Source organism: Sciurus vulgaris, assembly GCF_902686455.1.
Source record: "Sciurus vulgaris genome assembly, chromosome: 3".
Taxonomy (NCBI): domain Eukaryota; kingdom Metazoa; phylum Chordata; class Mammalia; order Rodentia; family Sciuridae; genus Sciurus; species Sciurus vulgaris.
Genome location: NC_136463.1, coordinates 16,548,850 through 16,564,041, shown reverse-complemented (window position 1 = coordinate 16,564,041; position 15,192 = coordinate 16,548,850). Strand labels below are relative to the sequence as shown.

At 38.8% G+C, this 15,192-nt stretch overlaps 1 protein-coding gene across 1 annotated transcript in view; it reads left to right on the top strand.

The window, feature by feature from the left end:
• EFCAB3 (EF-hand calcium binding domain 3) overlaps positions 1-10,124 on the top strand; it is a 483,726-nt gene extending 473,602 nt beyond the window's left edge. The window contains exons 122-124 of the mRNA XM_079134930.1: positions 169-353; positions 6,548-6,670; positions 9,676-10,124. Of these exons, the coding sequence (XP_078991056.1) occupies positions 169-353; positions 6,548-6,670; positions 9,676-10,002 (635 nt within the window). The 3' untranslated portion in view covers positions 10,003-10,124. The remainder of the gene's footprint in view (positions 1-168; positions 354-6,547; positions 6,671-9,675) is intronic.
• The last annotated feature ends 5,068 nt before the right edge of the window (positions 10,125-15,192 follow it).

The window sequence follows — 15,192 nt, the reverse complement described above, 5'->3', positions numbered from 1 at the left end:
GTGAAGCCTAAAGTCTGCAGATGGGTGTGGAATAGAAACAGGAAAGTGAAGAAGAGGGGCCATGGCCCATGAGAGAAGAACAGACAAAAAGCAAATAGGCACGACATTTGTCTTTTATAGGAATTTCTTACGTTGTTAGTGACACCATTTTTGTTTTTATCTTTTTAGGATGCAATTTCCCTTCAGATAGCCCATATTCAAAAATACCCATCTTTCCATTGTTTCCTAATGTGGATGGGGTGGTGATGGGAAAGCCATTCAGAGACATACAAAAATTAGAAATGCTAAGGAAAAAGGAGCCTCTGAATTTCTTTGAGGACTATTTTTTCCATAAAAGAGACTGGAAAACACAGGTGAGATTTAGGTTATGTCACATTAGCTAATTTAACTCTTACATTTTTAAGTACCAACTTAACAGAACTAATAACATGCTTTCTTTTTAGTCATTATATTTCAGACCAGATTCCATAACCATATTCCTAAAAATAAGCCCAGATGTAAATATTTCATTTAATTTCAACAATTTGTTAAGGCTTCCTGAAAAATGGCAATCCTAAATTTGGGGTTGGGAATAGGGAATTCAAGAATATTAACAATAAAAGGCCTGAGGTCTATCTCCACTCCTCTCCCACTGTCTCAGGGACTAGAAGCTGCATTTTGGACTTCCTTGATCACCTCAAGACTGTAGTTGGCCAGACACCATGGATGAGAGGACCAGGTCCAAATGAATTAAGTACCATTCTGACCTTGATTAGAATCCCAGCTGTATCTTCTGGCCCTGCTTTAAGGGCCTCTAACTTATTTTCCCCTGTATACTTTGTCATCATTAATTCTAAGGTCAGAGGCAAATATACTCATATTTTCAGAAGAATTCTCAGGAGCTGTATCCTTACCCCAGATTGGTTGCAGGTCTCTCTGCTTGAGCAACAGAATTGGGATTTGTCTAGAAACCAGCCCAGGCTGTTGGGGGCATATCTGAGTTCCAGAGGTCTATGTCTGGTTCACATCATTATGAAGGCCCTATAGGGTTTTTATGTGATACTGGAGGTATATCACTATTACAAATTACCTTGCGGTCAGACTTTATTTTATCTCCCCAAACAAAGTCACACCCAGGCACATGTCACTGACAAGATAGAAATAAATTTATGTCCCAAGGGGCTACAGTTGTAGCTCAATGGTAGAGCACTTGCCTAGCATATGTGCAGCACTGGATTAGATCCTCAGCACCACATAACAATAAATAATAAAGGTCTAAAAAAATCCCCCTATAAAAAAATTTATATCCCAACATTGAGTCTCCCCTCCCCCATTATGTTTACTGTCAATTTTTCCAACTAGAATATAAAGTTCATGTAGTCAAGAACTTTCTTTTTCTTTTTCTTTCTTTTTTTTTTTTTTTTTTTTTCTTTGCAGTGCTAGGGATTGAACCCAGGAACTGAACTATATCCCCAGCCCAACTTTATTTCTTTTGCTAAGTATCTCTAGCACTTAAAACAGAAGTTGGCCATTATTTTTATTTTCTTATTTTGTTTGGTTTGATAGTAGCTGGGAATCAAACCCAGAATCTCAAACATGCTAAGCATATATACTCTACCACTGAGCTACACCCCTAGCCCCTCTGGATGAAATAAAATTATAATACCAATAGTTTATTTTTTGAGGACACACTATGTGCTACTACTTTAGCAGAGAAAGCACCAATAGCTTGCTGTATGGTCCCTGGCTTCTACTTTTGTCCCCTTTGATCTATTCTCCATTTACCAACCAAAATGGCTCTGTTAAAATCATCTTGAAATCCTCCAAAAGCTTTTCATATAACTCAGAGATAAAAACAAAATCTTTATAACAATTTAGATCTTACACAATTTCAATCTATGCATTCCAATAACTTTAGCCACTAGAATCTATTTAAATTTAAATTAATAAAACTACAAATCCTGTTCCTTGGTCATACCAACCACATTTCAAATGCTCAAGAGCCATATGTGGCAAATGGATACCATATTAGATGACACAAAAATAGGACATTTCCATTATTGTGAAGAGTTTTAGTGGACATCACTGACCAAGACCCTCACTGCATGTCCAGCAATCTCTCTTCCCCTGCTCACCCTCCAGCAGCTTCACTCCACTGTAAGTTCTCTCCACTGTGCCTTACACATCAGACTTGCTCTCATCTCACACTCCAGCTTTGTTCTCTCTGCTTGAATGCTGTTCCTAGACATCTGCATAGCTCTCTCCCTTGCCTCTGTCAGGTCTTGTCTCAAATGTCATTTCAGAATGCCCCTTCTAACAATCATAGTAAAATCACAATCCCCACATTGCCAGTGTACTAAATGCCATCACTTCAGATGGATAATTTTATGTTATGTGAATTTTCATCTCAATAATTTTAACATATGTATTTAAATAAAATCACAACCTCAGCTGGGTGCAGAAGTGCACACCTCTAATCCCAATAACTCAGGAAGCTGGAACCGGAGGATCACAAGTTCAAGGTCAGCCCCAGAAGTGAGAGGTCCTAAGCAATGTAGTGATGAGACCTTGTCTCCCCCAAAAATAATAATTAGACCAGATATGGTGGTACACTCCTGTAATCCCAGTGGCTCAGGAGACTGAAGCAGGAGGATTGTGAGTTCAAAGTCAATCTCAGCAACCTAGTGAGGTCCTAACAAATAGTGAGATCCTGTCTCTCTAAAATATAAAAAAAAGGGCTGGGGAAGTGACTCCATGGTTAAGCACCCCTGGGTTCAATCCCTGGTTCCAAAAAAATTTTTAAATAAAAAATTCACAACCTCCAGTACCCCATCCCCTTCCCAGATTTTCTCCATAACATTTATTACTGCCTAATATATACTTCATGTAACAGATCACAAATTTTGCATATGTGTGTGTATTATATCCACACCTACTACATCTAATATATGTACATAAATATTATACTGCATCTAATATGTCACAAATGTCTTAAGATATATATTTACATGTCTAATTATACAATATATGTATAAATATATATTAGATGTACTAATCAGATTAGTACATCTAGTAAAATACATTATATCATAGATCTGTATAGTACATCTCATCTAATATACTACAACATCTAGTCTACTATATACTTGTAAATGTTGCTTAGAATCAAGAAATGGAACTTTCAAGTTTCAGAATGAAAGTAACAGAGCTATATGAACACTCCCCCACCCATCTAGCTACTCTGCATGCCCCATCCCACTCACAGATTTCCCATGAGAACATAAAAATACTAGATGAAATTAAACGGCAAACTTGGCAGGTTACAGTGGCACACACCTATAATTCTCAGCTGCTCAGAGGCTGAGGCAGAAGGACTGTAGGTCTGAGGCCATCCTTGGCAATTTAGCAAGACCTGTGTCTAATAAAAAAGGACTGAATATGTAGCTCAGTGGTAGAGTACCCCTGGAATTCAATCCCCAGTACAACATTCCCAGTATTCAAAGCAAGGAAAATCCTCAGGTTTCATAAAGCAAGAGAGAACTGGCAGTGGTGCATGCCTGTAATCCCAGTACCTTGGGAGACTAAGGTGGAAGGACCTGATATTCAAGGCCAGTCTTCACAATTTAGCAAGACCCTGTCTCAAAATAAAAAATGAAAAGGACTGGGGATATAGCTTGGTGGCAAGCTCTCCTGGGTTCAATTTTCAGTACCAAAAAATAAATTTTTAAAAATGAAAAATAAAAACCAAATGAAACTAAGCCAGAATAAAAGCTCATGAAGTGGCTCTGGGCATGGCCAGGGAGGGGAGGCAGTAGAGCACATGGCTCCAGGCCCTGATATCTAAGGGCTAGAGTTGGGTGACCATCCAGGATGAGAAAATGTATACCCCTGGAGGTAAGCTGGCATTGAGACCGCCACAAAAAACAAATTTTGGAAGGGATGTCTTCTCAGTGAAAAGAGAAGTAAAAATTCTACACAGGCCTAAGTTTGATTTGCCCAAAGTTCTAAATGGAAAAGCAAGTATTTTTGTGATAAGTTTAAAAGTTGAGATTGTGAAATACACAGATATATAATCTGAATTTATAATTTCCATATTTGATGAAATCTCTAAGCTGTAAATTCATCCTAAAAATGAATTTTAAGGTCTGGGATGTAGTTCAGCAGTAGAGCACTTGCCTACCATGAGGCCATGAGTTTGATCCCTAGCGCTGAAATTAAAAAAAAAAAAAAAAAATTAAAAACTGATTTCAGATCTTAGCTACCTTGAAAAGTCTACCAGATACAAATATATTCAAATCCTAGGATTCAAACGGTTCACACACACATTCTTTCACAGATTGACAAAAATTAGTTATACAAGGGAAAAAACCTACTCCAAGAAAGGAATAAAATAAATACAAGTAGTATTACAATAATTTGATATAACAGAGTAATATCTGAAAAACTGTTAAAGTAAATACTACTCTTTGCTGGGTGTAAGGGCACATGCCTGTAATCCCAGAGTCTCAGGAGGCAGCAGAAAGAACTCAAGTTTAAGGCCAGCCTCAGCAACTTAGCGAGGTTGTAAGCAATTTAGTGAGACTCTCTCTCTCAAAATAAACAATAAAAAGGGCTAGGAGTGTGACTCAGTGGTAAAGCACCCCTGGCTTCAATTTCCAGTAGAGAAAAAAAAAAAAAAAAAAAAAAAAGTAAATCTACTCTCTTTAAATTATTCAAGAGATTTTTCAAAAGGAATGAAAACCCTAATGGGGGTTGATATACAGAATGGGGGAAGAGGGCTGATTTTAAAAGAACCAAGTGGAACTACCAGAGATAAAAAATGCGGAATTTAATGTTTTAAAAATTAAACAGCAGATTATTTATAGCAAGAAGATTGTGAACTGGAAGAGAGAGCTGAGGAACTTAACCTAAAATGCAACACAAAGAAAAACTAAAGGGGTAATAAACATGGAGGGTAGCATGAGTAATTCCAACATGATACAAAAAGAGTGCCAAAAGGGAAAAAAAATAGAAGGGGTGGAGAAGAGGCAATATTTGAATAGATAATGGCTGAGAATTACATAAACTGATCACTATCCAAAGTGATGGAAGACATGAATTCTTAGATTGAAGAAAACACTCTGGAGCTAGGTACATAAAAGTAAAACTGACTTGAAACGTTGCAGTGAAATTGAAGATCAAGGAAAATACACTTTAAAAACAACCAGAGGGGTCTGGAGATTTGGCTCTGTGGTAAAACACTTGCCTGGTATGAGTGAGGTCCTGGCTTCGATTCCCAGCACCACACACACACACACACACACACAAAGCACTGAAAGACAACAATAACAGAATATTAAACCAAATGTAGGACCTTCCTAAGTGTGAGACCTATATAATTGTACAAGTCACATGCCCACGAAGCTGGCCCTTAGAGAAAGGAAAAGTAACGGGATAAGACCCCAGGAAGGACTGGGTGTGGTGGTCCATGCCTGTAATCCCAGAGCTGAGACAGAAGGATCTCAAGTTCAGGACCAGCCTCAGCAACTTAGCAAGGCCCTAAACAACTTAGCAAGACTCTGTATCAAAATAAAAATTAAAAAAAAAAAAAAAAAAAAACAGGAAGGAACAAATAAAGGATGCAGGATTGACTTTGCCCTAGGAATTCAGGAAAAACTCTCACATAAAAAAAGAAAGGAAGAAAAATTGGGTTAAAGGATGGAGAAATCACAGGGTGAACAGAGAGTTAAGAGAATTCATATTAAATAGCTTTAAAGAGAAGATCAGCCAGGCATGTTGGCATACACCAGTTAATTCTGGCTACTCAGGAGGCTGAGGATTACAGGTTGAGGCCAACCTGAGCAATTTAGTAAGAACCCACCACCAAATAAAAAATTTAAAAAGGCTGGGAATATAGATCAATGGTGGAGTACTTGCTTAGCATGTGCAAAGCCCTGGGTTCAATCCCCAGTACCACAATCAAACAGAAAAAGAGCCAAAATCATCAGTTGAGGAAGTTTGAAGATCTGGCTTTCAAGAAGTCACTATAAGCACTGTGAGAGTGATAATAGTGAATGATGAAAGGGAATGTCAAGCAGTACTGGTGACTTGGATAGAACTACATAATATACATTTTCAAAGAGAGCAAGCAGTATATGTAATTTCCACTAGTAATTGTTCAGTAGCACAGTATAGGGGAAACAGACATGGGTTGCCTGTGAGAAGTTGGAAGTAACAGAGGTGGTACTCGGTGGAGGGCACCTTCATTTTTGGTGCTTTGTAATAGCTTGGAAAGTTTGGGTCAGGGTGGAGTTGGCGTCCCCTACCCCCCCATATTCATACCATAAGCCATCTGATCTGTATTTCTCTTATGAGTAGGTTTCATCATTATTAAAGAGCATTTACTAATGCCCAATTTATATGTGGTACTATGCTAGGGGGTCCAACACAAATGACAAATAGTTTAACAACAACCTTATAAATCATATGCAGATCCTCTCATACTGAAATATATTTTTGTTTATTATATATTTATGCATAATTCAAACTAAAATATATTACTAATCTTCTTTTTTAAATGTACACAAAGGCAGCAAATATAAAGCCTGTCAACGTATCTTCAAACTATTCAGATGACATCCTCGCCATCAACCAAATACTCAAGAAAAAGCAGACTTGGACAGTGGCTGATGCAGCTGCTATTAAACAGCATGTGAGTGTTCATAGTTGAATGCCTTCCCAGCTACATCAACAAAAATATTTTCCATTTCAATACTGGTCCATAAAACCAGGAGCATTTTTATCTGCTCCCTGTCTTTAAAATGAGACAAGATAGGAAGATGAGCATGGTGACACACATATGTGATCCCAGCAACTTCAGAGGCTGAGGCAAGAGGAGCATGGGTTCAAGGACAGTCTGGGCAACTTAGTGAGACTGTCTCAAAAAAATACATAAAGGACTGGGGATGTAGCTCAGTGGTATAGTACCCCTAGGTTCAATTCCTAGTACCAAAAAAAATTAAAATGACACAGGATGGTTTCTCATTTCTATCCACTGTAACAACAACATTTCATGCTCTATAATCAGATTTAAATGTTAAATGTTAGGATTCATCCTGGCAATCACCTATGTAGGTATACCCAGCATCAGTTCTGTAACATTCATGTTTCATGCTGGAAATAGCAAATGAATAAAGGTGATAAACCCACTATCACAGTGAGTAATGTACTCAGAGAATTGAGAAGAATGAAAGCTTCCTTATAGCAACTAACAGAATGTTAACAATAGCTTAAAGGTGCTTTCTAAGTGCTGGATGCAGCGCTATACAAGTATTTTACAAGTGCTCTGTGGGTACTGATTCATTTAATTATCACAACAACCCTTTGAGACAAGAGATGTTATTATTCCTTGTTATTTTACAGATGTGCATAAAAAGTTTAAATGACTTGCCCAAAGGTACTAAGCTAGTAACAGATTAAGGATTATAAGCGTGGGAGTGGCTCCAGAATAAACACTTTTAACAACTCTATGCTTCCTGTCTAGTTTGTGTCCTGACTTCTTAGCAATTTTTGTACCCCACAGAAAAACAGTAGGATATAATTACTTTTTGCCATTTCCTTTCTGCATTTTTTCTTTGTTTTCGTGGTACTAGAAATTGAACCCAGAGGCTCTCTACCAATGAGCTACATCCCCACCCCCTTTTATTTTTTTAAGACAGGGACTCACTAAATTGCCGAGGTCGGCCTTGAACTTGTGATCCTACTGCCTCAGCCTCCTGTCCCTTCTGCACTTGATACTAATGATCCAGTTCTCCTCAACACTTCTATTTCCTGTGACCTTTACATACTGCCTCTTCAGTTATCCTTGTCTTTCTGTGTCCTTTCCCTTTTTTTCTTAGTCCCTTAAGTACTAATATTTCCTAGTTTTCTATTCTCATTGTTTACACTCACCCATTCATTTGTTCAGTAATGTTTACCCAGGAACTCTGAGATCTGGAGATGTCACAGAGAGAAAAACAGTGTAACATACTTACCCTCAGTAAGTTTTGAGTAAGGGTAGAAGTCATGGCGAAGGAAATAGTAGTAATGGGTTGGGATAAATGAATCAGTAGTACATGCCACAGAAACAAAGGTGCTAGCACCCAACTTGTGTCTCATCATGGCTGACATGCACAACAGAGTAAATGGAAGGTGCATGCAGCCAGAGGGCTCCATCCCTCGGGCACCAAGACCTATAAAGCTTGAGATCAACAGTTTGGCGTCCCTGTAATCCATTCACAGCAGAACCTGGGATCTCTGTATCAGCTAGGGTGATATTCTTTGAGCTATTTCAATCTACCTTCCTTGTTTCAAACATCACTTATATACTGATAATTTAAATTTGTCCCAAGCCAAGACTTGTTTCCTGTACTTTGTCTTAGTGATCACCTTAAAAAATTTCCACTTCTATGCTATCTCACAGCCCATCAAATTCAACATGTCCTAATCAGCTCATCTTTTGCAGCAAACCAGCTCTCCCTAGGGATTCTGTATCTCAGTTGTTGATACAGAATCTACTCAGTCACTGAAGCTTTAAGACCAGGAACCATCCTTAACTTTTGCTTTTTTCCTCATTCCTTACATCTATCAATCAGCAAATCCAGTCCCTCTCATTCTGGGTCATTTTTGAAATCTATCTTCATCTCATTTCTATTACCTCTGCCTTAGCTGAGGCCCTCCACAGATCTTACCTGTGTAAACCTGTAGAACAGCCTCCAACCCACAATCCTTAGCTGTATAGCTGCTCCCTCCAACCATGCTCCACACAGCTGCTAATGATCTGACACGAAGATCCAACCATGTCACTGTCCTGCAAAAATGTGAAGGCTTCCTTCTCAGCTGTGACAGGCTTTTTCAATTTTCTACTTCACACAACTGAAGGATTTGTCTCACTACATGATTTTCACTAGAAAGGACTTTTCCAACCACACTGAGATCACTGACTTACAAGATTAAGTCTAAGGGTCTGCTGGTTCTCCACTGATACTCCGTCCCTCTCTTCCCCCCCACCTCCACCTTTTTCTTCTGGTATTGGGGATTAAACCCAGGGGCATTCTACCACTGAGCCACATCCCCAGCCTTTTTATTTTTTATTGAGACAGGGTCTTGCTAAGTTGCCAAGGCTGGCCTCCAACTTGCACTCCTTCTGCCTCACTTCTGGAGTCACTGGGATGACAGGCATGCGCCACCATGCCCAGCTTTCCCTCCCACTTTCAATGTGACACTCCAGCAATACCAAAGTGCCTAAGTTCCCTGATCAATTCCAGGATGCCAGCTGTATTTCAGCCTTTGTTTATGCTGTCTCCTCCCTGGAAACACCTTCCCATCACTACTCACTCCCTCAATATTACCAAATCCTTAAGGACTTATAAGCTCAACTCATTCTCAGATGGTTCTCCTGTCCTAGGCTGAATCAAGTACCAATTATATGTCCTACCTCCACCCCATACTTTTCTCTATTTTAGTCCATTGTATTTTTATAAAATTTCTTATTACCTCATTTTTCCTAAGCAAAACATTTTGATTATCCAGCAACACTTAGCTTACATGTCCTTAAGAGGCACTACCTTACATACAGATTCAATGATTCTCAATACATAACTCTTGGGCTACTATAATTGTGATCCACAAGTCAAAGATATTTGGCAGTCACTACAGTAAACTACTCTCTCATTGCAGGTAAAGAGAGCTACAGATAACTATAATTTAGGAGTTGCCCTTGCACATCGGAAAGAAATGCTAAATCTCTGGCAGAAGATCCGAGGGGATTTGATTGGAATAGACACTAAAAATGAGTCCTTTTATGACACCTTTTCTACTTACACATGGTCCTGGAATGTTTGCCAAGAATTACTTTCTCCTAAGGACTTACGGTTATATGATGCCTACACCAATAAAAGTTCATCACATAACTCTGGATTCTCTTCCCCATCGGATGCCCGTGAAGGTGACATGGAGACAGGAAGAAAAAGAAAACGGAAAGGTTTCAAAGTGTTTCAACAATGAAATTTCTACATTTTCTAAACAGCTCACCAAAAACTACTTTTTCATAGTTGTCAAAATTATGGTTTCTTGCTTTTGTCTAGCACATTCTTAGTAGCTGGAAATTTTGCCATCTTTTGGATTCTGACCAGTAAAAAACTTTAAGTCATAAAATGGTTTCCCTTTCCTAAATCTTTTATAAGTAGATGCCACACTGTTAGCTCCACCTACACTCTGCTGCCCCCACCTGGCTTAAACCGGCCAGGGCCTCAGCAGGAAAGGAAAAAAAAAACAGGTAAGCATCTGAGTGACTATAAATGGGAGGAGGTTTTCAAATGTATGTGGAAGTGGTTAGAGGCAGCGCATGATAATAACCCTTCCATTCCAGGAAATGATATCACCACCCCAACCCCCAGAGGAATGGTGATTAGATTTGGATGTTCCTAAGTCTTCTTAGCCACACACCTGCACACCTGTCACTTGGCTTGCTCCTACTCATATCTAATGAAGAAACAAATATATAACTATAGTACAAGTTATTGGAAGATTATAATTTTATTGTGGTAAAATGTGCATTACATAAAATTTACTGTTTTGGGGACTGAGGCTGTGGCTCAGTGGTAGAGCCGTTGCCTGGCATGCATGAGGCCCTGGGTTTGACTCTCAGCACCACATAAAAATAAATAAATAAACAAATGTCCGTTGACAACTAAAAAAATATTTTTAAAAAATTTACTGTTTTAATAATGTTTAAGTGTGTATTATCTCATCTGTTGCATTTTTAGTCTTCCTATTTCCACTCTTGTAGTTCCCCGGACGCCCCTCCAGTACAGGGATTGAACCAAGGGGCACTCAATCACTAAGCCACATTCCCAATCAGTTTTTTTCCTTTCAAGACAGTGTCTCGCTAAGTTGATAAGGCTGCCTTTGAACTTGCAATATTCCTGCCTCAACCTCCCAAGCTACTGGCAGGTATGTGCCACCATGCCCAGCTCCACTCTTATAGTTCTTAGGGCATTTTCCTATGGTTCTTGAGGGCTGATCATAGACAACTTTTGGATTGTACCAACATTAATCTATATTAACTTTTTTTTCTTTTTGGTAGCTGGAATTGAACCCAGAGGTGCTTCACCACTGAGCTATATCCCCAACCCTTTTTATTTTAAAACAGGGTCTAAGTTCCTTAGGGCCTTGCTAAGTTGCTGAGGCTGGTCTCAAACTTGTGATCCTTCTGCTTCAGTCTCCCAAATTACAGGGATTACAGGTGTGAGTCACCACACCAATTTATATTAACCTTTTAATCTACTGTAAAGATAGCAAAAGTGTTGTTTTCAGTGCTAATTCTGATCTTAAAATGTAAGGGAAGAGATATACTATTTGTAAGAATTATCCAAGAGACCAATTTACAGATTTGCAGGTGTGTAGCTAATCCACTCCAATCATCATATAGTACAAATGTTCCCCCATGCCCCCCCACCCCCAGTGTTGAAATATATCCCAGAGCTTTAGGTATGTTGGGCAAGTTCTCTACCACTGAGCTACCTCCCCAGCCCCATACAACCAATTTAATAAAAGGTAGAAATTAAAAGGTCACAGAGGACTTTATGTATCCTCAGTTTGAGAATAATAAATGGAAAAAGGGAGCTAAAATTAATCCTCTGAATATTACAGTTTGCTTTAAGTTTATATAGAGCATGATCAGTCATGAATCATTTTGCAAGTTAATTCCTATTTGTAGGTTTCTTTTTTTAATTTTTAGTGTCCATAAACCTTTACTTATTTACATGCAGTGCTGAGAATCAAACTGAGTGCCTCACACATGCTAGGCAAGCACTCTACCGCTGAGCTACAGTCCCAGCCCTTGTAGGTTTCTTGAACAGTAGCCAGGTTCATATTTAGTGCAAAAGATGCAAGATCAGGAAACTGTAAACACCAGCCTGGAACAAAAGCACTTTTTTTTTTTTTTTTTTTTTTTTTTTTTTGGTACTGGGGATTGAACCCAAGGGTGCTCTAACACTGAGCTACACCGCAGCCATTTTAGTTTCTTTGTGTATGTGTGTGTGTGTGTTACTAGAGATTGAACACAGGGCTTCACGCATACTAGGCAAGCACTCTACCACTGAGCAATATCCCCAACCCTTTTTATTTTATTTTAAAACAAGGTCTCACTAAATTGCCCAACTGTCCTCAAATTTGCAATCATTCTGCCTCAATCTGGTAAGTAACTGGTATTACAAGTATGAGCCACCATGCCCAGGTAGAACTAAAACTTTTGACATCATTATTCTAGAAAATCATGATCCAGAAAAAGGGAAAGACATGTTCAGTACTGATGAGGACAGTGGATTATAATGTAAAATTATAAAATTCCAGGAAAAAGCAGTGACGATAGTGAAGATCCCCAAAAACTATTATGACATTATTAAAATAACATTAAAGTGTGTGTTCCCCCAAATATTCAAAAGTCTAACTATATTTGCAAGCCAGACATGGCAGCACAAACCTATAGTCCCAGCTAGTCAGGAGGCTGAGGCAAGAGGATTGTTTGAGAAAAAGTTCAAGGCTAGTAATCCCAGAGGCTCAGGAGGCTGAGACAGGAAGATCACAGGTTCAACACCAGCCTCAGCAGCTTAGCAAGGCCCTAAGCAACTCAGCAAGATCCTGTCTCTAATAAAATATAAAAAAGGGCTAGGAATGTGGATCAGTGGTTAAGTGCCCCTGGGTTCAATCCCCAGTACCAAAACAAACAAACAAAAAAAGCAAGTTCAAGGATAGCCTTGGCAACATAGTAAAACCCATCTTGAAAAATAATGAATAAGGGGCTGGAGTTGTGACTCAGTGGTGGAGTGCTTACCTACCATGTGTGAGGCACTGGGTTTGATTCTCAGCATCGCATATAAATAAATGAATAAAATAAAGGTCTATCGACATCTAAAAAAATACTTAAAAAAAAAATAACCTGAGCATGGTGGAGCATGCCTGTAATAACAGCAATTTGGGAGCTTAAGGCAGGAGGATCACAAGTTCCAGGCTAGCCTAGGAAGTTTAGCAAGACCTTGTCTCAAAATAATAAAACATGAAGAGCTAGGGATGCATATCAAGTGGTACAGCACACCCAGGGTTTAATCCTCAGTGCTGAAAGAAAATAAATTTGTTAAGCCAGGTTTTACAATTATCTAGGGTTGCTAGAAGAATGACATGGTTCCGTGCAACCTTAAATAGAGCAAATTAGGACACCAGGATCCTTCCTCAGTCATTCTGTTCCAGAGTTTATGCTTAAACAGCCCAAAATTCTCACTGACTGTAACTGAAAGAAAATCATGAAACAATTATTACCCTTGGCCTGGGTTAACACACAAGGCAAAAATCCAGAGTAAGAGTTCTTAACCTTCACAAGCTTTGAACCCTTATTACCTGCTGAGCTAGAAGAGTTCTCATCACTCACCACCAGAGGGACCCTTAGCTCCTCTGAAAAAAACTCCCAGGGTGTATTCCAAACTTCTGAACAATTATTTCAGATTCCTCAAAAGATGGAAAAAATTCAGTTGTACAAGCCAAAGATAAATCTATAAAATCAAATATAGGATACTTTAAAACGGCTCATCAATAAGACCCAAACTGTTGGACACTTTAAATGGCTCTAATTATTGAAACTAGTAGAGTAACTTCCAGCAAAGACAGAAAAGGATCTCTCTCCAAGAAAATATGCAGTGGATCCATCCCAGGATGGATCTGCCCGTAGAGCCATGATTCTGCCAACATGACTGTGTCTCTCTCCTAGCTAACTTGAATAGTTTTAAGTGGTGTAATTCTAAACCAATAGATTGACCTGATCAGGTCCTCAACTTGCTGGACTACAAGATTTTAGGCTCCTAATGAGTTCACTTAAAATAGAAAAATAAATATAAAATGTCTTTATTCAATGGTAAAATTACACACTTTTTTGAATATAAATGGTCTCACATTTGACTGTGAAATTAAAATGGTCTTTTAAAATAAAAAAAAAATAAAAAAAAAAAGAAGATAAAAGAAAGAAAATGTGGTGGAAGCCAGGCATGGTGGAGTGCGCTTGTAATCTCAGCAACTCAGGAGCTGAGGAAGGAGTATCACAAGTTCAAAGCAAAGTCTTAGCAAGGCTTTAAGCAACTTAGCAAGACCCTGTCTCAAAATTTAAAATAAAAAGGGGGAATAGCTGGGGATGTGGCTCAGTGGTAAACCCCACTGGGTTCAATTCCTGGTACCAAAAAGAAAAAAAAAGAAAAAATGTGCAGTGAAACTATTGAATGGAAACACTAGCAGCTTTTAGTGAGGGGAGAGAAATAGTCCTTAGATGAAAGAACAAGATGTCAAAAATAAATTTAATTCAAGCACCTTATCTGCAAACAGCTGGCCTTGAGAAAAGAAAGAAATCCTTGTATTTTGGAATGGAGCTTCTGTTCAAGATGCTTCAAAAGTCCATGAAATTGACAAAAGTACTTTGTCTTCAAACAAAGTATATGATCTTGACTATCTCTCTTTTTTTTTAATCAACCCATGTCTTTTTCTTCATTATTAGAGAGGGCTTTGGGTTTGTTTCTGCTTCTTTAGTGGGAAAAGTACCCTCTCATTGCTCTCCTTAGTTTTACCTACAGAAAGAATCTGCAATGAAATACCAATGTACTATGTCTAGCACTGCACTAATTAAATAACCCTTTCCTAGGTAGTAACCATCACACTTCTCTTGAAAGTATTCTCAACCACATAGATGATTGATAGATAAATTCGGTACTGGGGATGGAACCCAGGTCCTTGCACGCTCACCTTCATCCCCAGCTCTTTTTTGAAACAGGATCTCATTCAATTGCCCAGGCTGGCCTCCAACTTGAGATCCTCCTGCCTCAGACTCCGGAATAAATGGGATCACAGGCGTGCTGTCGCCATACCCGGCCTTATTTTATATTACCAGAGTATTTATAGACACCTGAGAATCAATTCGTAGTAGTTCTGGAAATAGAAATGTAAAGCTGAAAATGTATTACTACTACTAAGTATTGGTATGTATGTATTACAGTTCCCATCCCCGCCAGTATTGGGGATTGAACCCCAGTACAATCAATTATTAAGCCGGCTATGGATGATTAAAAAAAAAAAAAAAAAAATTGACGGTGCGGGTCGCGGAAGTGGCGCTCGCCTGCGATTCCAGTTACTCCGCGGCTTGCTACCTTCAGTTCTCTG